Here is a 23,393-nt window from a genome sequence, read left to right as displayed (position 1 = left end):
GAGTATTAACCACAACAAAAGATTTAAAATACATAATCTAATATTTTTCTTTGATGGGTTTAAATTTTGAAATAATTTCAAACGTGGGAAAAAATAATGGTGAGTCTACTATATTTTTTTAAGAGACACTCAAAGACAGAAATGGTTAGGTGGACAGAAATGGGAAAAGTATTCATAAGCAAAAGTTGTTGGCTCAGTTGGTTAAGTGACTGCCTTCGGCTCAGGTCATGATCCTGGAGTCCCAGGATCGAGTCCCGCATCGGGCTCCCTGCTCGGCAGGGAGTCTGCTTCTCCCTCTGACCCTCCCCCCTCTCGTGTGCTCTTTCTCTCTCATTCTTTCTCTCAAATAAAGAAAATTAAAAAAAAAAAAAAAAGAAAACATGAGATAGAGACATTGGTGCCTTATGATCTATGATATAAACTTCATAGTGAAGATTTTTTGTTTTTTGGTACCTGAACTCTCTTTGATAATGTCTCTGATAAACTTACCTTATTCAAAATTCTGCTCTATAATAAAAATAATAATATACAGTTGAATTCAGAATTACTCCATTTGTAATTAAGGTTAAGTAAAATTTCTGTTTTGCTAATTTGTTATTTACTGCTAGACAATAAAGTTATATGAATAAACAACTTTTATATAAAGTAATAGTAACTTTAATAGTTAATACTCTATTAAGCCCACTTTTTTTTTTAAGATTTTATTTATTTATTTGACAGAAGAGAGAGCACAAGTAGGCAGAGTGACAGGCAGATGGAGAGGGAGAAGCAGGCTCCCCGCTGAGCAGGGAGCCCGATGCGGGACTCGATCCCAGGACCCTGGGATCATGACCTAAGCCAAAGGCAGATGCTTAACCAACTGAGCCACCCAGGTGCCCCAAGCCCATTTTTTTAAAACGTGAGTTTTGGCACAATGAGAGAAGGAAAGACAGGAACTGATATTTACTAAGCTTCTATACTGTGTTAGGCATGGAGCCAAGTACTTTATGCCATTATTTAATTTCCTCTGAACAACACTACAATGTAGGTACTATCCTTCCCAACCTACAGGTAAGTCCCAGAGTAGCTAAATAATGATATCCAATGTCTTAGAGCTACTTTGTGCAAGAGCAGGCACCTGAAGCTACTTCTGCCTGACTCCAAAACCTAACAATACTTTCTACTATACCAGATTTTAAGAGATCTTTTGCAAAAACAGAATATAATACAGTACAGTATCAGGAGTATAAGCACTCTATAAACGTTTAAAGCACCACTTAAAGGAATACTTTTCATGACTTTTTAAGTAAGCTACATAATAATACCTCTTATTTACAAAAGAAACATAATTGAAATTACCTTTAAAGGAACAACTTTGTCAAGTCTGATTTCAGCTATATCACTGGGTGAATCATCTGTTGTATAGGTTCCTTTGACTAATTCTAGAGATGTCCATCTATGAGAATGAGTCGAATCTCCCGCATGTTCACTCTAATTAAGACAAAACCCACCATATTCTTAATTTTGTTTTATTGTTTTTAAGCAGTTTATTTTCTTTCATATAAAACTATCCATTAGCATTCGCCTATACATATTGAAGAAAAAATTTCTGGTATGCTGAACTATTCACTTTTATCGGATTTCCTGAGGACTCTAGAACCTAAATCATATAAATGGGATTTTTTCATTTGATGTTTTAAAATGATTCCCACTTCTTCAATCGGAGAGTGCAACTCTAATTGTAGAACCTAATGAAGTAGGGAAATAATTTAAGCAATTGCTAAAAAGAATCATGATACGGAAAGATTTCTATTTATTATGAAATGATTTACATGGTACCCTTCTGTCCCATTTTAATAAAACTTTGTGAAAACTCGGGTTCTTTAAATAATTTAGAGAATAGAGCAGGATAGAGCTTAATCGATCAATACTATCTTTACTAAGAATAATCCATTAACACTCTATGACAAAATTGCTTTAATCGCTGATAGAGATAATAGTATCGATCTGAATATTGTTCTTGTTTCTTAAAAAACTATAATAGCAAAAAAAATTATACAGAAGTTATCATCAGGGGCTTAGCTAAATAATTTCTAGTCTTTTCATTTAACATCTCTCCTGGAAGTGCAAAAAATATGAGGCAGAAGTGATCCAGAATGGCACACAAGCAATCATGCAGAATCACTCTCATTTTCTTTCACGTCTGCCATGACTAATGACTAATCAGCTAACCCCTCAAAGATTTAGGCAGTCTTACTATGATAATGGTAACCCATACAGCAAGATGAACACTGTAAGAGAGATACTTACATCATCAACCAATACCTCTAATTCATATTCATGAATTCCACCTCCTCCATAGACAGAAAAACCAACCACAACTATTCCAGGTTTGTCTACTGAAAAACAGATTGCATCAGGGGACCCATTCCCAGTGTTCCAACTTCTTCCTTGACTTGTTTTTGTGAATCGGTTAGCACTGGCTTTAACAGAGTGGAGAGAATTAAGTCCATCAACCTAGGAACAAACAAAAGCACAATTACACATCAGTAGTCTATACCCGAGTGTTAATAATATACCTTTAACAAAATCCCCAAATTTCCAAGAAGTTCAAAAAGATAACCTACATTTAACAATTGGCTGTAAACCTTCCTAAATGTACATTCTATAGAGATTACCCAGCAATAAAACCAGATTTTATCATTCTAAATTTACAAATCAGTATCACTTGACAGTATTTTTTTCTCTTAGTCATGGGAAACTATACATTTCACTTAATTTATAATGTCAGAACTATATACCAATAAGTTATTACAGTCATAACATATGAATGAATTATATCACTCACTTTGAAAAGAGATACCAAAATTTCACCAACATTGTATGGACCAGCAGTTTTCAAACCATGTGACACAGAGCTCTAGGAATTCCACAGAGATGGGTAATCCAGAAAGAGGTGGATTCAAGTTTCCCTCCGTCAGTCAGACTATCCCCCCTCTTATCTGTGAGTTTTGAAGACTTCATTTGCAGAAAATGTGTTATGTCTTAAGTTTGAATACCACTAATGTATGTTATAACTTGGCATTCAATATTTGAATATATATATACACAAGTACAACCTCACTAATTATAGACTCGTTAGACAGGATCAGTAAACTTATTTTGGCTTGAAACTGCTCTTTTTATTACAGAGCCAGCTTTTGATCTAAGGTGGCTGCAGAAATTTGGAAGACCTATAAGAAGAAAAAAACTGAAGTTTATGATTCTAGCAAGAATTTCAAACAGCTCTGGGAAAGAAAGAAATATGAATGTCTAAGCAAGGACCTTTGGAAACTTCCAGGTTTGTGTATTAGGCACCTGTAATTTGGGGCATTTTCATTAAAAAAAAAAAAAGTTAAGTTCACAGGGGAAAACTAGATATTAACCTTCTGAGGGGGAGCTATGCATCATAGACTTTCTCTTCCAGGATCTGGTACAGAAGGGAAGTATATTATAGGCTGAATGACTAAGTGAAAAACAAAAACAAAAACAAAAACAAAAATGAACTAAACAAATTAAAATTTTCTGACAAGGGTTCAGTGACCTCCTGTGCCAAAGTCAAAGCTAACAAAGAAATGATGGAAATGCTTCCCAGGGTGAAATACTAAAATATGTGCGGGTACATGTCATCATTCAGAAATCCTAAAGGCTAAACTGTCACTGTGAATCAGAAATGAGTATAGCCTGGATAGATTAATTCAGCACAGATCTAAAATAAATCTGTAAGTAAGAAAAAGCAAAAGCTAGGAATTATAAAAGTAAAAGAGAGAAAAGATGTTATCTGACAGGCAACTGAATATATGCTAGCTAGTAAACATTCATTTTAGTGATATAAGGTATTTCACATGACGACATGATTTTCAAAACCAATCTTCTGTCTGCTTTTTTGGGAAAAAAATTAGAAAACTTCACTAAATTCAGTCAAAACATTTATATAAATTGTACAACAGAGTGAGCAGGGCAGTGAAATGGTTAAATGGTGAAATGGTTAAAAATACTGTTACTTTACAAAATGTAAAGTCCTTTCGAAGTCGTTTTCTCAAACACAATTAATATTTGATCCTTTAAAAATTTTGTGGTCATGGCTGTACAACAGTGTGAGTGTACTGAATGCCCATTTTACATATGTTCTTTGTCTAGTGTCAGTCAAGTGCGCAGAACTAAGGTTTAAACCTCTTTACCTTCTCCATACCATGTGTTCACTATTAGTAGCCCCATTTCTATGACTCATTACCCAGCAATGTGAACGATTTTTGCTTCCATTGGGACATGGCAGTGAGGTTGTACTATGGAGCATATAAGAGGAATACATACAGTTTGTATTACTGTGACATCCTGGGTAAATGTGAGGGGGAGGGGAGCAAGCAAGAGCAAAGAAGAGGTATAAGGAAGGGAAAACCAAACAATTTAGCTTGAAGGTTTTGTTCTGTTTTAAAGAAAAACAATACAAATGGGATTAAAATTAGTTTCTACAAAGCCAAAATATATAAAAAAAGAAACTATGTGGAAAGTTTAAACATGTGCTTATTATCCAATCTCAAAATATAACACTACCTCAGATCCCAGGGCTGATGCTGTCAGTTCACTGACAATACTAGCCAGCAATCCACAGGTGTTGGAAACCAGGTGGGAGGAGAAGAGCTCATTTTCTCTCCTCAGGCTATTCCTGACTGGGAGCACAACAATAACCAGCATTTTCTCCAGAACTTCACGGAAGCTTGTCATACCTGAGATATTCTCTTCACTCTAAGATACAGGAAAAGAGAAAAAAGTTCCAAGATACTACTGCTTTATTTTCCTACACCCTCAAAATTCAGGTTTGACTCTATGTCTATAAATCCATCCAGTTGTGTGTGGAACCACTGAATTTACTTTTCACTTAGAAGTTCTTTTTTCAATTATTCTCTCTGTATATCATAAAAGTACATCTTTACAAGATGTTTTTTATTAGCTTTGAGTCACTTTCACTTATTCTCTTATTTAACTTCTCAATAACAATCACATATGACAGAAAAACACTCCTATCTAAAAAGCTTTTTTTATAGGACAAGATTCCAATCTAAGATAATTATTTCTGGTGTATTTAGAGGTAAAGCAACTGAGTATATGTGCTGCCAAAGTGAACACGAGGTAAAGTAACTGAGAAATGGTCTGTACAAATCTATTTCCTAATAAAATTCTTTCTATACATGTAATAAAAACATGGAATTTTACTACAAATACTCCTATGCAGTTTTACATTTTCTACTGTACTTGATTTCCTAAGAAATTCCAACCCCTACCAAAATTTCAAGAAATTATAAAGTCCCATTAAAGACCAAGGGGGAAAATATTTTTTTTCCAGAAATAAAGGGAAAAGATGATTAATTTAACTGATATCCAGCATGAACACTATTTATCTTTTTTACCATCCCTGATATCTTTTAGCCTGCTATGGACAGGGAGCAAAATGTATCTGGTTTTGTGAGGGAGCCAATTGTGAGCAATGACCCTTTCAATTTTACTGTAGACTAGCAAATCAAACAACCTGGGATTTAGTTCCAGTTTCTTCATAGTGCCTCAACTTCTGTAAAATCAGGGGAATTATATGCTATGATTCAGTTATCAAAATCACCTGGTTGACCCCTGAATAGGCAAGTTCTTCCACAATACTAACATTCCATACTGCACTATGAGATATAGCATATGTAACAAATTCAACAGATTTCATGAAGTCATAAAATCTCAAGGAAGTTAAGTCAGTCTTCCCAAGACAAATCAAATATGTAAATGGAGTATACATTCAACCCATGGCAGAAAATTAAGTAACTTTTCAGTTAAAATCATCACAAGCATTATTATACATCTTTCTTAATGTACAATCTTAGGCTGAACTAAAAGTCACTTAGAGATAATCTTCCATCTTTAAATTATTTCTATTATCATTTGAATAAGATTACCATAATACATCAGCTTCTTATGTAATTAGTTTTCCTGGCTTTAAAATAATCAATTCCTGATTTTGTTAAAATTGTAATTCTTCTATCCTTTACATCACTTTGATTCTCCAGAAACTTTACTTTTTGGAACTTCTCAGAAAATCAGCTTTGGATGAAACTCAATACCCAGTTGTACTCCATAATCAATAAAAGGGCTTTATTAGGGGGATGGGTGAAGTGTATTTATCTAGTTATACCCACTTAGTTTCTAATTAGTAACTAACAAGATTAATACAAGAAGCTTCCCCTATAATCTTAAAATGGAGTTAACAGTGTCAATGTTTTAGTTGAAGAATCAAAAAAATATACATATACTTATATGCACATCACTAGCCACTTAAACTTTAGAAAAAGGAATTCGTTCACCAGTGGTGGGGAATGCAAGCTGACACTAGCTTTCTGGAGGGCATTTTGACAATTTGTAGTAAAGTCTTGAGGTGTTTTCCTTTTACTTAAGAATTTTTCCACTCCTGATGATTTACTCTGGAAAAATCACCATGAATATGCATAAAAATGTAGTCAATGATACTTTTAGTAGCATGTTTAAAATACTAAAATATTGGGAATAATCTAAATATGTATATATATGTAGAGGGAAAACATTAACTAAATTATGCTACACCCAAATGATAGAATCCTGCAATATCTATTAAGAAAAGGATAGAAGGATGTGTACTGTCTTCATAGAATATTAATAAAGACACAGAAATATACAATTATTAATTATTAATAATTACCAAATGTTTGTGTGTGGTTCTGAAAACTTTTAAATATTTTTAAATTTTACTATACTTTTAAGGAAAAGATTGTAACACTAAAGAGAATTCTAAAAGAAAAACAGAGAATTATCCATAACTTTATCACCTAAGCATTATTTTCATTTCTCAGTATTCTTTCAAAATATGTACTACATACATATTAGAAAAATACATATGCCTTTTGCATACATAGTTTACAGTCATCATAGTATACCATAGTCATAAAGTATATATACTTTGGTTTCTGATTTTCTAATTTAAAAATGTAAAAATATCACCCCCCCTTTTTTTTTAAGATTTTACTTATTTGAGAGAGAGAAAACATGAGCAGGGTTGGGGGAAGGGAGGAGGGGCAGAGAGAGAAGCAGACTCCTCCCTGAGCAGGGAGCCCAACGTGGGGTTCAATCCCAGGACCTTGAGATCATGACCTAAGCAGAAGGCAGACACTTAACCGACTGAGCCACCCCAGGCGCCCCAACATCACCCTTATATTAAGTGTAAATATAGCTATTTTTAAAGGCCAAGCCCTCTTCTATCACACTGATACATCCAAATTAAACTATTTCACCTAGTGATGAACATAAAGGTTCTAATTAAGGTTTTCCATTTTTCCTTTTAATAAAATACACATAAAGCTTTAGTCTTTTAATTATTCCCTTGGGTAATTTCCTTTGCAAATACTCATCACACCTAATACTGAATTAGCAATCTATCTTGTAAGAATATCTTCCAGGTTATAGACACCCCCTGCCCCGCCAATTCAAGACCTGGTTTATCTTTTTCACTCCTGTCTCAATTAGTACCTAATCACAATCCCAGTAAATAGTAGGTACATAATAAACTTGCTGAAAGAAAAAGATTACTTAGACTAATTACATAATGCCAGAAACCATCCAAAAGTTTAGTAGGTTTCCTCATAGTCTCACCAGAGTAGGACTTAATAAGAGAAAAAAAAATCATTTTTCCTAATTTTTTACAAATAAACCAGTACAATTCGTTCACATTTAGTTTCTAGTAAGGCTGAAATTTTTCCCATGCTGGCTTGCTCTCTAAAGTCCCTCTTGTATTTACTCTTATTATTTCTACTGTAATTCTACAAAGGTATTATATTAACTGTAAGTTTTCTTTCCCATTCTATTGTCCTTCATTCTATATGTCACTTACAATTATCTCATAATTTTTCTGTTGCTTCAGTCAATAGAAAATTACTATTGTACATTAGGATACTATTCTATATTCTACTGCTTTTCTTGGCTTTCATTTTAAAGATTACTTCTCATTGACTTGATTTACATACGGTTTTCTTGTGTTTTTTTCTCTATAGTGCTTTCTAATAAACCAGAAATGGCTACTACTATGACTGTTTTAGAATGTTTATTTTAACATACCAAAATGTTATAGAAAAAATGTTTCAAAAATTTATTTCCCTCCAATTCTATCTTGGCAATCTAAAATATCAGAATCTAAAAGTTTGCTTATAGTACCTGCGACTTTCAAATGGTTTGGCAAATAACAAATACATGGGAATTCATTGCATAACCCTCACATTTTGTTTTTACAGGTTGGGTTTCATTCAGAATTTAAGAATTAGAGAAAAACTACTGCAGATTTATAGGTAAACATGAGGAAATTTTTCCCCCTGAATTTTAGCTCTTCTTGTGAAACATATACTTATTTGGTAAATACCAATATAGAAGAATAAGCACCAACTTAAATATGCCCTCATTTGTGGTTTTATTGCTTCAGTATAAAATATTTCAGAAAAAGACCTACCTGGCTGAGTTTTTCCATATGTGCTACCAAAAGGGGAAACCGGTGAGCGAGTGTTGAGTCATTCTCTGTGCTAACTTGTTTAACAATTGACCTTAGTAGTACTTCTCCATCGTACGCAATAGGGAAGATAGAAGTCAGCTTAACAGAAGTGTGGCACAGAGCTGACATAACAGCCGCAAGCAATCGGCTACTTGAGGTCTTGAAGTTTGCTTCTTGGATATCCTTTTAAAAACAGAAATATGCACCCACCAAAGAAATATGGCATCAATATAATCCACATTTTTAGGTATACAAAAGGTAAACAACTTTTTAAATTATTCCAAAATTTTCTAGGATTCATTTTAATTGTCGTGTTATGGGATTTCATTCTATCAATACTTTTAAATACAACTGTTCAAGTTACTACCCAACGAAGATGAAAAATTATTAAATATGGTCAAGAAAAAGCAGCTTCCTATTTTCCAACCAATGACTTTATATATCCTCAGAATCATAGTCCTCTTTAGCACAACGCTCAAAGAATGACATCAAAAAGGCCCCAATCAGTATATACCCATGTCCAGTAAAACAAGCACTGAAACCACTTTCTTCCAATAACAAATGATTTAAATTGTAATTCAGTGCCACTATAACATTTCACTAATGGTAATGTAGCACAATGAATAGCTACTATAATAAACATTTTGCTAAGGTCACAAAATTATGTCATCACATTATATAGTTTATTCAGAAAAATAAGTAGCATGCTTGTAAATTCTTTTTAAATTTTATTTATTTATTTGAGAGAGAGAGAGCAGAAGCGGGAGCAGCGGGAGGAGAGGAAGGAAAGGGAGTAGTAGACTTTCCACTGAGCAGGGAGCCCAAGACCCTGAGATCATAACCTGAGCTGAAGGCAGATGCTTAACCAACTGAGCCACGCAGGCACCCCAGATTTTTTAACAAAATATTAAAAACTTTCCAAGACAGGATATACTAATTCACAAAAACTGCATACACACTACTTAGTTCAGCAAACATCTGTGTTACAAATTCAGGCTAAATGCAACATCCTATCTGTTAAACCAACATTTGTTAAGGTTAGCCTGCCTGTAACCTGTTCAGTGGCAAAGAAAACAATCATATGAGACTGAACAGGCCGAGAGAGTAAGTTGTGCACTAATCCAGGCAATAATCTCGTCCCAGGAAACTGACTGGTAAAATACACTACTCTGCTATAGAACACGGATGAACCTGGAGGACACTACGATGAGTGAAATAAGCCAGTCACAGACAGATAAAATACTGCATGATTCCACTTATATGAAGTATCTAAAATAGTCAAACTCACAGAAGCAGAGAATAGAATGGCTGGGAGAAGGGGGAAGTGGGGAGTTGGTGTTAAATGGGTATAAAGTTTCAGTTATGAAAGATGAGTAAAAGCTAGTGATCTCCTGTACATCATACCTGTAGTTAACAATATCATGTTATATGCTCAAAGTGTATTAAGAGGTAGCTCTCATGTTAAGTATTCTTGCCACAATGGAATAGTTTTTTTTTTTAATACTAAGAATAAATTCAGTATGGAAACTGCTTAAAAAATAGTACTAATAAAATAAAAACAAAGTTGCCTACCCAGATGTCATCACTGGACTATCTTTCAAATAGGCTAGGATACCGTGGTGATGACAGTGACCTTTTTTAGGGAAGAAGGCACTAGAACTTCCACTACAATGTTAAATAGAAGTGGTGGGAACAGTTACCTCATGCCTTGTTCCTGAACTTAGGGCAGTATTCAGTATTTCACCATTAAGTATGATATTAACTGTAGATTCTTCTGTAGATATCCTTTATAATCCTAGATTGAAGAAGATTCCTTAAATCCTAGTTTGATGAGAAGTTTTCATCACCGAATTAAGTGCTAATTTTGTCAAATCCTTTTTCATTACCTATTGAGAGGATTATACAATCTTCTCTATTTATTCAGTTAATATGGTGAATTACATTGATTTTTGAAAGTTACACTAACCTTGCATTTCTAAGAAAAACCCTACGGGGTGTGATGTATTTTTTATATTGCTGGATTTGATTTGATAATATTGTTAAGAGCTTTTGTTATCTATGTTTGAGTAATGTTTGTCTGTACTAATTTTTTCTTCTAATATCTTAGGTTTTGGTATCAGGATAAGGCTAACTTGACTAAATTAGTGGGAAATGTTGTCTCCTCTATTTTCTGAAAGAGTTTGTAAAAGACTGATATCATTTCTTTCTTGTAAGTTTAATATAATTCACCAATGACAATTATCTGGGTATGGACTTTTCTTTGTGGGAAAGCTTTTGATAATAAATTCAATTTAATGGATATAAGGCAGTTCAGATTTTTCTATTTCTTATTGTGTCAGTTTTGGTTAAGTTGTATTTTTCAAGATATTTGTCTACTTTATCTAAAGTTACAACTTACTAATATAAAGTTGTTCATAGTATTCCCTTACCAGTTTGCTGGATCTACAGTGATATTCCTTGTTTCATTCCTGATCATGGTACTTTGTGTTTTTTCTTTATCTCTTGTCTCTCAGTCAGACTTGCTAGGAGTTTATTAATTTGGTTTTCATTTCAAAGAACCAACTTTCAACTTTGTCAGTTTTCTCTATTTTTACTTTACTGGTTTCTGCTCTTATCTTTATTATTTCCTTCATCTTTATTACTTTCTTCTTTCTTTGGTTTGCTAATTCTTTCTGACTTCTTTAGGTAGAAACTTAGATCACGGATTTTAAACCTTTCCTCTTTGCTAGTATTATCATTTAACGCTTTAGCTATATCTCACAAATTCTGATGTTATACTTTTATTTTTTTTTTTTTAAGATTTTATTTATTTATTTGACAGAGAGAGAGACAGTGAGAGCAGGAACACAAGCAGGGGGAGCAGGAGAGGAAGAAGCAGGCTTCCCGCTGAGCAGGGAGCCCGATGTGGGACTCAATCCCAGGACCCCGGGATCATGACCCGAGCCGAAGGCAGACGCTTAACGACTGAGCCACCTAGGCGCCCTACTTTTATCTTTTAGTATGAAAGAGTTTCCAATTTCCTTTCCATTTCTACTTTGATTCACTGGTTACTTGTAAATGTTGTCTATTTTCCACGTATTTAGGTGCCTTTCTCAATATATTTTGCAGTTGGTTTAGTTCTATTGTGGTCTGAAACTCTTTAATTTTAATCTTTTGAAATTTACTGTTTTATGGCCTAGCATATGATCTATCTTTGTGAACATGGTATGTATACATGAAAATAACATGTATTCTGCACTTGTACTTTCTGTTTTATAAATATCAATAAAACCAATGTGGTTGATAGCACTGTTCAGATCTTCTCTTTCTCTAATTATTTTCTGGCCTACTTGTTCTGTAAATTACTGAAAGAGGAGCACTGAAATCTCCAAGTATCATTGTGAATTCGTCTATTTTTCCCTTTAATTCTGTCAGTTTTTTGCCTCAGGTATTTTGAAACTGTGATTTGGGGCATACACATCTAGGAGGCTTGCCATTTCCCCATGAATGACCGTTATCAGCAAGCAAGTTGCCTCACAGCTTTCTCTCCTGACCATTCTGCAGGTATGCGGGCGGCAGATGCTGCCCTTCTAGCGCTATCCTTGCTCTTACACACACACTCACGATTGTTCTTGCTCTCTTACATGTGCACACTCATTCACAGATTCAAAGAGCAAATCAGCAGCTGCACCATGTGCCTGCCAATTTTATAACTAAAAATGATAAAGCACAGAAAAAAAAGCAAGTCCTTCAACTTGGATTATGTAAGTCACACATACCAAGCCAATGTCCTAATTTACCTTTTATAAAAGTTAGAAAGATTGAGGCAACAGCACTTTATTTTCTTGAAGAGTATTAAGTAATATTTAGTTTTTCAACCCACATTTTACAAACTTAAATTACCTGATCCAAACAATTCAGCAGATCACAAAGGCAAGCCCACTGTAAGGCAGGAGTTGGGTAGAAAGAATGAAAACAGGCAGTGAAGGTATTATGACACTCCTGAAGGACAGCTTCTAGGAGACTCAAGGGTTGACTGAGATATCCTTGAGGATCATTATCCAACTTCACCATGCAGTGGTCAACGCCTTCTGATAAAATTTTTCTTAACAAAGTTCTGGTTTTTCCAATACATTCTGCTAATTTGCTAGTTTCTTCCACAACTGCTTTTCCTGTAGCTGTGAGGGAACAAAGCAGATTGCTAATTAAATAGAATAATAAATATGCATGGAGATATTCAATATAATTCAAGTAATTTCCTATACAGCGAAAGATTGCAAGTACTCATAACCAAGAAATGAAACAATTTAGAGATTAAATGTGGTCCAAAATAATTTCTTTTAAAAATCTAAGTAGGGCAAAAAACAAACAAACAAAAAACAGAAACACTGGTTTCAGCATTTAAGTCCAAATGAGTTGTTCAAAAAATTTCTATTTGACCGGATCCGTTTAAAATAATACATTATCAGAGTATTATTTAGCTTAACATGACTTTTTGTTATCAACCCGTAATCTGTTTTATTCTTTGTAAGTAAATAAATAATAAGGCAAGCTTAATAAATAATAAAAAATAAATACGGCAAGCCGACTTTCTTCCCTCATTTTAGGAGAAGATTAAAGGCAGCTGGGGATCTTAAGCTCTTGGTTATCCCTATACAGACCTTCCGGATGTGTCAAATATTTTCTCCCTAAAGTAATTTAAAAACATGCTTCATACCTGATACTGGGTAAATTTCACAGGTATAGACACGCAATAACCTCAGACAACAGGTACCCACAAAGCGCAGTCTCTCTAGATCTAGGAGTGTAGCTGTGAACTGGAACCCTTTTAATCCTCGAAGTTCTTCAACTCCTAAGACTAAGGTGGTCCAGCTCCAGTGAAGAATACTTAACAAGGACTCAAAACATTCCTAATCCAGAATATAAAAAAACAGGTAACAATTAGTTCAAATGATACCATAGGTTGAATCAAATGGACAGATGACAGTGAACTTCAAAACTTTATTTGAACTTCTTTACTGAGTTCTGATTAGCCCAAATAATGGATATTTTATTAGTTCATTTATCAAATTGCCATTAGGAATATCTCTGACGTTTGACAAAAAAGGTAAAGTAGTTAGGCATGTATAAAAACAACATTCTTCAATATGTGCCGATTTATTTATTTGTTTGAGGGAAGAGAGCATACAAACAAGTGGGGGGATGGGCAGAGGGATAGAATCCCAAGCAGACTCTGCACTGAGCATGGAGCCAGACTTGGGGCTGGATCTGACGACCTATGAGATTATGACCTGAGCCAAAACCAAGAGCCAGAGGCCAAGTGACTGAGCCACTCATGTGCTCCCATATTTGCCTATTTAAAAATACGTTTTTGTTTCCCTGCTACCAACCTATCTAGTTTATCATATAAGGGAAAAAATTAAGAACATTTACAAATACATGATTACTTGAAAGCAAAATTAAACTCTACATGGTTACTATAGATTATATAAATAAGCCAAAAGTATTTAAAACACCTTAATAATTTTTTAATATAATAAAGTATTTTATTTAGTATTAGGTATTGGTGACAGCATCAAATAACTTATTTTATGTCTACATATTAAGTTTTACCACACAAACTACAGCTAACCCTTGATAAACAAGTTAATAGAAGATAAAATTTAACTAGAAAATACTAAAAAATTCTTACTAGATGTTTAAATTCTACAATATGGGTTTAGGGTAGTGAGCATCCCTTTCAGTTCTAGTTGTTCTGCAGGCTTCACCATACTTACATGATGACAAATACTAGATCATCTCAAAGCAAAGCACTTATTCCCTCATCCCCACCAAATTCCAGTCCTCTGGTATAGTAATACCAAGAATAAGAGTTTATAGTTTAGCTTTTTAAAGAAATAGTTGAGGGCGCCTGGGTAGCTCAGCTGGTTAAGCAACTGCCTCCGGCTCAGGTCATGATCCTGGAATCCCTGTATCGAGTCCCGCATCGGGCTCCCTGCTCAGCGGGGAGTCTGCTTCTCCCTCCGACCTTCCCCCCTCTCATGTGCTCTCTCTCTCTCTCATTCTCTCTGTCTCAAATAAATAAATAAAATCTTTAAAAAAAAATAAATAGTTGAATACATTTCTTATATAAAGATAACAATTACCTAATGACCACAAAACCACTCAGACATACATATCAAAAAATTACTAAGCACAGAAAAAGAGATCACTGAAAAAGACAAAGTCATGATATTTATTTTGATCAAAAGGTATCTAACTGATATTAATAACTAAAAGGATGCCAAAATACCAAGGAGCCCAGGTTCTTGTAATCTCTTATTGCAAGCACTATCTCTATAACTACCATAGATCTTTTGCAAGGTCATTTGGCATGATATATCAAAATTTAAATCAGCATGCTTCCAGTAGAAATATTCACATAAGTATGTAAGTAATCAAACGTGCATATGGAAGGACATAATAGTAAAAAACAAGAAACAAACAGTCCTTTGATAGGTACAGGGTTGAATAAATTAAGGGTACAACTATTCTATAGGATGTTATGCAAATACAAGAAAAGATTAACATAGAACCAAATATACTAACATGGATTATGTCCCTGATACTATGAAAATTTTGAAAAGGAAGATACAAACAAGGCGCTGTAGAGCATACTGTATATATAAACTAACAAGTTTGTGTATGTATAAAAATGGTCTGGAAGGATATACATCAAAATGTAAACAGGAACAGAGTGATTGGGAAAGAACTTTAGTATACTTTTAACATAGGTTTATCCCCACTCCACTCTCTTCCCAACCAGGAATGTATATTAATCTTGTGATTTAAAAAACTAATTAAAAAAGAGGGGGGAAAAAAAAAGCATTCATCCTAACACAGTTCACAAACATGAAAGACTACCAACGATATTAATAAATCACATTCATATAGTGCCTTACAATTTAAGATGCATTTTTGCATCCCTTATCTCATTAGAAATTCATAATGATGCAATCACAAGGTTTATTTAGATAACTGGCATAAGAATGCTCAACTAATAAATGAAAGAACAAGAACTTAACTCAGACTTCCTGGGCAGCCATACCATGATCTCTCAATTACATTATGTTGGCTTTCCATTCTACACTGGCAACCCCAGTAATGTAGCATATCTTTAAATGTAGAATGTGGATGGTCAAGTAGTTCAACAGAGTCCTTAGTTAGATATACAACTCTTACATTTAGCTCCTCAAGCATCAGGTTACCACTTTTTGTCAATATCAGTTTTAACTTTTCTTTCACTTTTTAACTCCTTCAGCATATGTAGTCATACATGATTAACGAGAAAACCCACCAGTTATCAGTTCATGTTGAAGTTCATGTTAAAGTCAGCCAACATCTCTACCTTCCCATTATTGAAAGGGCCTACTCTTTGGCCCAGGATCTCAGTGCTAATACAAAAACAAATCTGAGTTCATAAAACTGTGCTGAGATAAACTCTTAGAAGAGTGGCTAAATGCGAAACATCAAAATGAAACGGAGCACTGGACAAAAAACCTGAAATTTTAAAAAAATGGCTTACCACTGAGACAGTCCTTGCAAAAGATCTCTTTAAAATGTGTACAGGTTCGCTGGTTTGCTGTTTGCCTTTTGAGGCACTGCCATCACTGGTTGGAAGTCTGAAGGTAGGAGACACACATAAATTTATGTTGTAAAGTCCAATGACATTTTTCTTTTCAAAATATACATTTTGTAAGAGCAAAATATGCTACTATTAAATATTAAGTGCTATATTATTAAGAAGTTATTCCACCAGTGTACCCAGGAGTAGTCTGAGGAACTTGCTATGTTCATAATGCTACATGTTACAAATACAAACTATAATAAATTGCATAAAAACAAACAAAAATCTCTTTTTGGGAAAAGTGAGGTTTATACCACCTAGATTCTTAAAGTGATTACTAGGGAAGGAAAACATGAGAGACAGTCACTGTTCTAGAGGTATTTCTTTAGATTTTTTTGCTACTCAAAGAATGACATATTTTAGTGGGGTTTATATCTATTCAAATTCTTCATTCTAAATATTACTGCAGTAGTTTACTAGAAATAGATGGATACATAGGCATACGCTTCCATGTCTCAAATACATGAAGTAATTAAAATTCTTAAATAATGTTAAAATATAATAAATATTATCACATGGACAAGTTATTATTTGATATTTCAAATAAAAGGAGGAAATTTTTCAGCAGTAAGGGATTTTTTTTTTTTTTAAGATTTATTTAGAGAGAGAGAGAGAAAGAAAGAGAGAGAGTCGGGGGGAGGGGGACAGAAAGAGACAGTTACAAGTTACTGAGCATGGAGCCCAAAGTGGGGCTTGATCCCACCACCCTGAGATCACGACCTGAGCTGAAACCAAGAGTCAGTCAGACACCTAACCAACTGCACCACCCAGGCACCCCTCTGCAGTAAGGGATTTTCTATTCATTCCATCACAGTACAAACAGGAAACATAAGACAACAGCAAATCAATCAGGCCTGAAGTCCCCATCTAACACCCCAATATCATTTCTCTAAGACAAATTTTTATTACTCTATAATATTTTGAAATGGGTACGAAAATCCAGATTAAAAAATAAGTTATTAAAATACTGTTAATGGCGTAATACAGATAATCTGAGTCATGAGGCAAAGTTTAAAATTAAGCTTGATGTAGAAGATGTTTAAAAATATACAAAATAAGTGCTTTGTTAAAAACAGCTGTATTTCTACTGGTATATTATAACTTGCTGAATACTTCAAATAATTTCTTTCATCGTGTCACATATATTTTGTAGTATCCTAGATCATTATAACAAGGGACTAAATCTCTTAATTAACTATAAATATGCTAAATACCTGTATAATAATTGAGGTATCTGACCAGCATTAACATCTGTACCATTATTTGACTTCTTTGAACTCTTAAATTGGAAAACCACCCTAAGAAAGAGAAAAAATAACGATACCAAAAAACATGATTCAAGATCCATGAAAGAAAATAAGAAATTTGACAATAGTGTTTTCAAATTTTATGTTAATGAAGATAGATTCATTCTTTAAGGAAAAACACAAGTAAAAAGGAATTGTTTTTATTTTGGTTCAAGCTCTGAATGGCTTAATGAATAAAATGAAGGAACTAAACCTGATCAGGAACTCCTGGGTAAGCAGCTGTCCTCCCCCCTTTTAGTACCCCCCAGCTCAACTTTAACCAAAACAATAAGCTTTTAACAAAATATTTCAACTTACAAACAGTTTAAAATCTGCTCAACCACACACATGATAAGCTTTAGCTTCAAACTGCTGTGATATTCCATAGTTCAATAAACTGCATATGGAATCACACAGTCCAGGATTAAGGCAGTCTCCCCAGTGCTAGCTCACAATCTTAGAGTGAGTCTGAAAGGGATACTTTACAGCAGACTTACTTTTTCTATGGCATTCTACCTGAACATTCAGGAACAAAGAATTCTCCTCATTAATTAGTCTGCTCTGTTTTTGGTAAGCTCTGTTATGAATTGAACAAAACTATTTGAAATATACTATTACATAACTTCTATTCATTTCAAATAATTTATGCTCAAGAAGAGTAAGGAGTAAATTAAATTTCTCTTCTAAAATAATGGTCCTTCCAAACACACGAATCCAGAGTACTGAGAATAAAGAAGATTAGAGTTAGAGTCAAGCAATTCCAGGTCCAGATTGGGTCCTGCCACACAGCAGTGATATGATGTGCAGCAAATCACTTCACCTCCTGTCTCTCTATTCCCGAGTGGAAAACAGAGCTAATAACAGCTTCACAAAATTGTTGAGAAAATCAAATGAGAATACAGATATGAAAGTGTTCTATAAACTAAAAAGCAGTCCATATATGAAATTTAAACAGTAAATCTCCCCCTACATCTTATTAAAACTGTACCATCTCATATTGCTAAAACTCTGAAATTTTTATAAACTGTTTTTATAAGCACTGTCAAATTTTATAGCAAGTATTTATTTCTTTTTTATGGTTTCCAAATTCCTCAATCTTCTTGTCACTTTATATAATTTCTAATTGGAAATAAGTTCTTAAGTGATATAACACCCAGAAATACATACAAATGACAAATGGCAAGAGCAAGGAGTAGCAGTCCTATTCTCTCCCTGTTCTGTCTAGACCTTAATCTGGCATGAGACTGCATAAATTTAATGTTTGGCAGTCACATTATGTTCTAGTCTTACTGACATTTTTATCCTCCTGGAAGACCTCTGAGCTGCTAAAACAATATTCCACTAACAAAAATGAGAGTTGCTTAAGTAATACTTAAACATTTTGCTTACCCATCATCTGTGGTAATAGAAGCTTGTCCATGTGATCCACAGTCACTGCTGGGTCCAGACACTCGAGCCCATGCTACATACCACCAACCAGCTTGCAAGAGAACTGGTTCATCAAACATCATTGCATATTTTTCTCTGAGAGAAAAATTAGTGAGTCAAAGACAATGCCTTTGCACTTCCCTGTTACATATATTTATTTCTTTTAAATCCTTCATAACAAAACATGAAATTCATTGTGTAAGATTCTTGTTGAATATCATTAAAAACCTTCTATTTTAAAAAGTCTGAAAAAAATTAAAAATCAAAAAATCTGGAGAGGAACATAGAAACAGTAGTCATTTGTGTCATGGTGATGAACTCCTCACCTTGAACTCTAAAACTTGCTTAAATGTTATAAAGGTCTCATATTAAAATACAATTTTTTTTAATTGGTAAAAAAAAAGTCCAGTTTAGTTGGAAAATGAAACTCTGAATTTTAGTTTTAAAGTGTTTTGAGAGGAAGCATATTAAGAAAATGGTTCTGAAGTCAGATGGCCTGAGTTCGAGGCTCAGCTTCGTGATTTGCTAGCTGTGTAACTTTGAGCAAGTTATTACACCCTCTCTGTGACTCTGAAAATAGGGATGAAGATGATGTCTAGATCAACAATCTCAGGATTGTTCTGAGGATTGAGGAAATTCAGATAAAGTATTTGGAACTGTGCCTGTCACATAGTAATCACACAAAAAAATTAACTAAAATAGAAGGAGAAAGCTTGTATATAAATAAGGAGATCTGATAAAGATATACATAAGTTATAAAGTTTTAGGTAACAGAGTATAGTGGTTGTAGCTGGGGTAGAGAAAAGAATTAAGGGTATTTGAGGAAGGGAACAAATTCACGCACTGTAGAGGTATGAAAGTACAAAACAGGGCTTGAAAATGAAAAGGGGTCCAGTTAGATTAAAGCATTAAGACAGATAAAAATGAGTAGTAGGTAGAAAGTTAAAAAAGATGTTGTAAAAGATAACTGAAGTTCTTTAATGCTGGCCTTAGGAACCTGGGCTTTGTTAGTAGGGGAATGAATAAAATCTAGATGATTCTCTATATGTGAAACAATATATTTTTGACTCATAATCATATGCTCAAAAATAAACACTAAGTGACAATGGCATCTTAAGGCTTTGTTAAAAATTAATCAACTAATTTCCTAAAATTTTCCTAATCTTCATTTGTGTATCACATAAAAAAACAACTAAAAAATATCTCCTGATACTGGTGAATGCTTATAGTGAAAAAATAGTAAAAATTTTCTTTAGGTTTACTATTTTGTTCTCAAAAGTATTTATCAGTTAAAAGCAAACTTAATGCCTTACTACCATTTTTAGCAAACACACATTTTCACTAGCAAAAAGCTTATGTATAACACACAAGGTTTTAACACAGTTATTACTGGGAAGTGCAGTGTACTATTACTATTATGAGGTTCAATTTATTTTTTTTTCTCATCATTATATCCCGATTCAAATCACTAACTTGTCATAACACAGTGTTGGGAGATAATTCTCGGGATTACATAGAGAGGACTGGTAAAAGCTAATTCTCTTCATACTTCTAATGAAGCTTTATAAAGAAACATCCAGATTCTGGTAACAGGAAACCTACTATCCTAACAGGTTTCAGTAAAAACCGGGCCACGTCCCCGTGTGTTATAACCAAGCACATACTACGGGCATGGTGTCAGGGCACACAAGTGATCTGAATTATGGCCCTCTGACTGTTTGGTACTGTAGATACACTGCTACAGGTAGTAAATGACTGTAGGACATCATTTAGAAAGCTAGCATAGTAGGTGCTAAGTGATGCATGAAAACAAAAGTATGCAAAATATATGTATATTTTCATGTTATCTGCACTGGAGAAACAATTTGTCTGTCTTATAAAATACAAATATGGAAAATACTATTAGTTTTAGTGCAGCCCTGTTAAGTGCAACCCGTACCTTACGTAATACACAACTTAAGTCCTCAAGCATCTGACCACAGATTATTTAAAAGAGCAATCATACGTTTCTTCAGTTACAATGAATTGCTCACAGCCCGTCTGTGAGCGTAGGTGAGGCTGAGACTGAGTAAGGAGGGCATCTTTACCTAGCAGCACAGTCATACGCCAACACGTCAGTCTCTGCAAGAAGGTCTCCGTCGGTTTCATGATCTCCTCCATCAGGACCCAACTCGAACAGCTAGGGAAAGGAGAAAAACACATTGTGTCCAGTCACTCAGTCATGCAAACCTGCTGAATAATATGTTTATCATTCTGGGTGTTTCCAATAATGCGCTGGACACTGCAGAATGTAAAAATCAGAATGCCTGCTTTTTTAATGTTAAATACACAAACCTACATATTTGAATTAAGAAACTTATGGTCTATATTAATCTCAGTTTTCCTTATTTATATATTCATCTATTTAGAGCAAATGCTCCAAGCTGTTCTGTACCAAATATAAACATGTGAAGGAGGTGAGAGAACTCAATCAATGCATTTTATCTAAGTGAGCTTTCAAATGAGGAAGAAGTGTGCTTCAACACTTACAATCTGTGAGATCTGGTATCCAGTTTCCTCATCCATAAAAGGAAGATGGATGCTAACAGTGCCTACTTTGTAGTAATTGTGAGAATTATGTGAATACTTATGGAACACTTAGAAAAATACCCAGAAAGAAAGGCTACAAGTGTTAGCTATGGAGGGACAGAGGAATAACAGGAGGTAAGGATCCTTAAAAACCCAGGTAACAAAAAGCAGTTCAAGGTAATACAGCATGGGAACAGAAGAGATGAAGGTATGAAAGAAAATGGTTATAAAATAAGGGGAGGACCAGACAGTGTGGGATAAGGATAAGACAGAAGATATCAAAGACAAAAAGTGATGGGCGCCTGGGTGGCTCAGTTGGTTAAGCGACTGCCTTTGGCTCAGGTCGTGATCCCGGAGTCCCGAGATCGAGTCCCACATCGGGCTCCCGGCTCAGCGGGGAGTCTGCTTCTCCCTCTGACCCTTTCCCCTCTCATGCTGTTTCTCTCTCTCGCTCTCAAATAAATAAATAAAAAATCTAAAAAAAAAAAAAAAAGACAAAAAGTAATGAAATTAAGTGAAAATAAAGGAGAATTATCAGGAAGAGCTCTTTTTTCTTTAAAAATGGACCAATACATTAAAAAACCCTTATTTCTCTGGAGAATTATAACAGGTGAACTACAAAAAAGGCAGATAAAACACTAAGGACGAAGAGAAGGGAGCGTTAAAACTTACTGGACAATTACCATGCTAGATGTCTCATTTTTTCAATTATATGCTAGTGATTTAAAAACCTGTCTCCAGCTCAGATCTCGTTCTCAAAAGTCACTGCACCCCCCCCCCCCACCCACCGCCCACCACCAGCTGGATCTCACTAGCTCTAAAGGGACTCACTCCCCTCTCCCCTGCTTTCCCTGTTCTGATTAATGGCACTATCAGTCACCTACTCACTCAGATAAAAAACCTGTAATAATCCTTTTTTCCGTATTCTTCTGCCATCACTACGTCTATTCTACTGCTGGTACCAAAGCTTGTCAGTTCAAGCATGCTCACTGTTAGCTTAGCTAGAACGCATCAGTCTTCTTATCTCCATTCTCTCTTTGCTCTGGCCCATGCTCCACAAAGCTGACCCCTAGTACTCCTTTTAAAATGAATATCTGATTAGAATACTTCTTTAATTTAAAATTCTTCAATGGTTTCTCATTTCCTTCTTTGTAGCATGACATACAGGATCCCCTGCTTATGTTCAACAAATACTTCTCAACACATACTGTGTACCAGGCACAATTCTAGACACTTGGCATACAGGTATGAACAATGCAAACAAAAAAATGGGGGCTACTGGAAAGAAGTTTGAGGGTGAGGGAGAAGATTTAGTTTTAAATAGGTTCACCATAGATTCAAGACCTGAAGATAATGAGGAAGTGATCACAGAGGTATTGAAGTAAAGAGCTGTAGTCAGAGGGAGTAGCCAATGCAAAGGTCCTGAGGTCTGACTACGCCTGGTTTGTCTAAGGAACAACGGCAGGCCAGTGTGGCTGGATTAGAGTGAGGCAGCTAGTATAACCTAAGGTCAGAATGATAATGGCACTCAGTTTTATGGTGTTTTGTGGGCTCTTCTAAAGGCCTGTGGCTTTTAATCTAATGTACGAAGACACTGCAGGAATCTGAACAGGGAGGAGTGGCAGAGTCTGGTGTACATATTAAAAAAATCTCTCTGCTGTACTGAGAATAGACCCAAGGGAACAAGGACAGAAGCAGGATACAAGCTGGGAGGCTACTGTCATAATCCAGGTGAGAATGGCTGTGGTTGAGAATGACTGGGTACTAGGGATAGTTTTTAGAAGTGGTTAGACCCTGGATTTATTTTCAGAGGGTAGCCAACAGTGTTTGCTGCTGAAGGGGCTGTGGGGTGTGACAGAGGGAAGGCAATGATGACTCCAAGATTTCTGGCCTAAGCAGC

General features: G+C 34.8%; 1 protein-coding gene across 11 annotated transcripts in view; it reads right to left on the bottom strand.

Annotated features, from left to right (window-relative positions):
* Positions 1-23,393, bottom strand: part of MYCBP2 (MYC binding protein 2) — a 262,416-nt gene that overhangs the window by 119,306 nt on the left and 119,717 nt on the right. For all 11 annotated transcript variants that reach the window (XM_025874720.2, XM_025874721.2, XM_025874722.2 and 8 more), the window contains 10 exons: positions 21,013-21,104; positions 18,887-19,021; positions 17,426-17,509; positions 16,110-16,206; positions 13,263-13,455; positions 12,449-12,723; positions 8,528-8,749; positions 4,573-4,764; positions 2,290-2,496; positions 1,339-1,470 (listed from right to left, as the gene is read on the bottom strand). In XM_025874720.2, coding sequence (XP_025730505.1) covers positions 1,339-1,470; positions 2,290-2,496; positions 4,573-4,764; positions 8,528-8,749; positions 12,449-12,723; positions 13,263-13,455; positions 16,110-16,206; positions 17,426-17,509; positions 18,887-19,021; positions 21,013-21,104 — 1,629 coding nt within the window. The remainder of the gene's footprint in view (positions 1-1,338; positions 1,471-2,289; positions 2,497-4,572; positions 4,765-8,527; positions 8,750-12,448; positions 12,724-13,262; positions 13,456-16,109; positions 16,207-17,425; positions 17,510-18,886; positions 19,022-21,012; positions 21,105-23,393) is intronic.

Source organism: Callorhinus ursinus, unplaced genomic scaffold, assembly GCF_003265705.2.
Source record: "Callorhinus ursinus isolate GAN/ISIS: 27379988/994484 unplaced genomic scaffold, GSC_fseal_2.0 scaffold7, whole genome shotgun sequence".
Lineage (NCBI taxonomy): Eukaryota > Metazoa > Chordata > Mammalia > Carnivora > Otariidae > Callorhinus > Callorhinus ursinus.
This window is presented reverse-complemented; position numbering and strand designations above follow the sequence as displayed.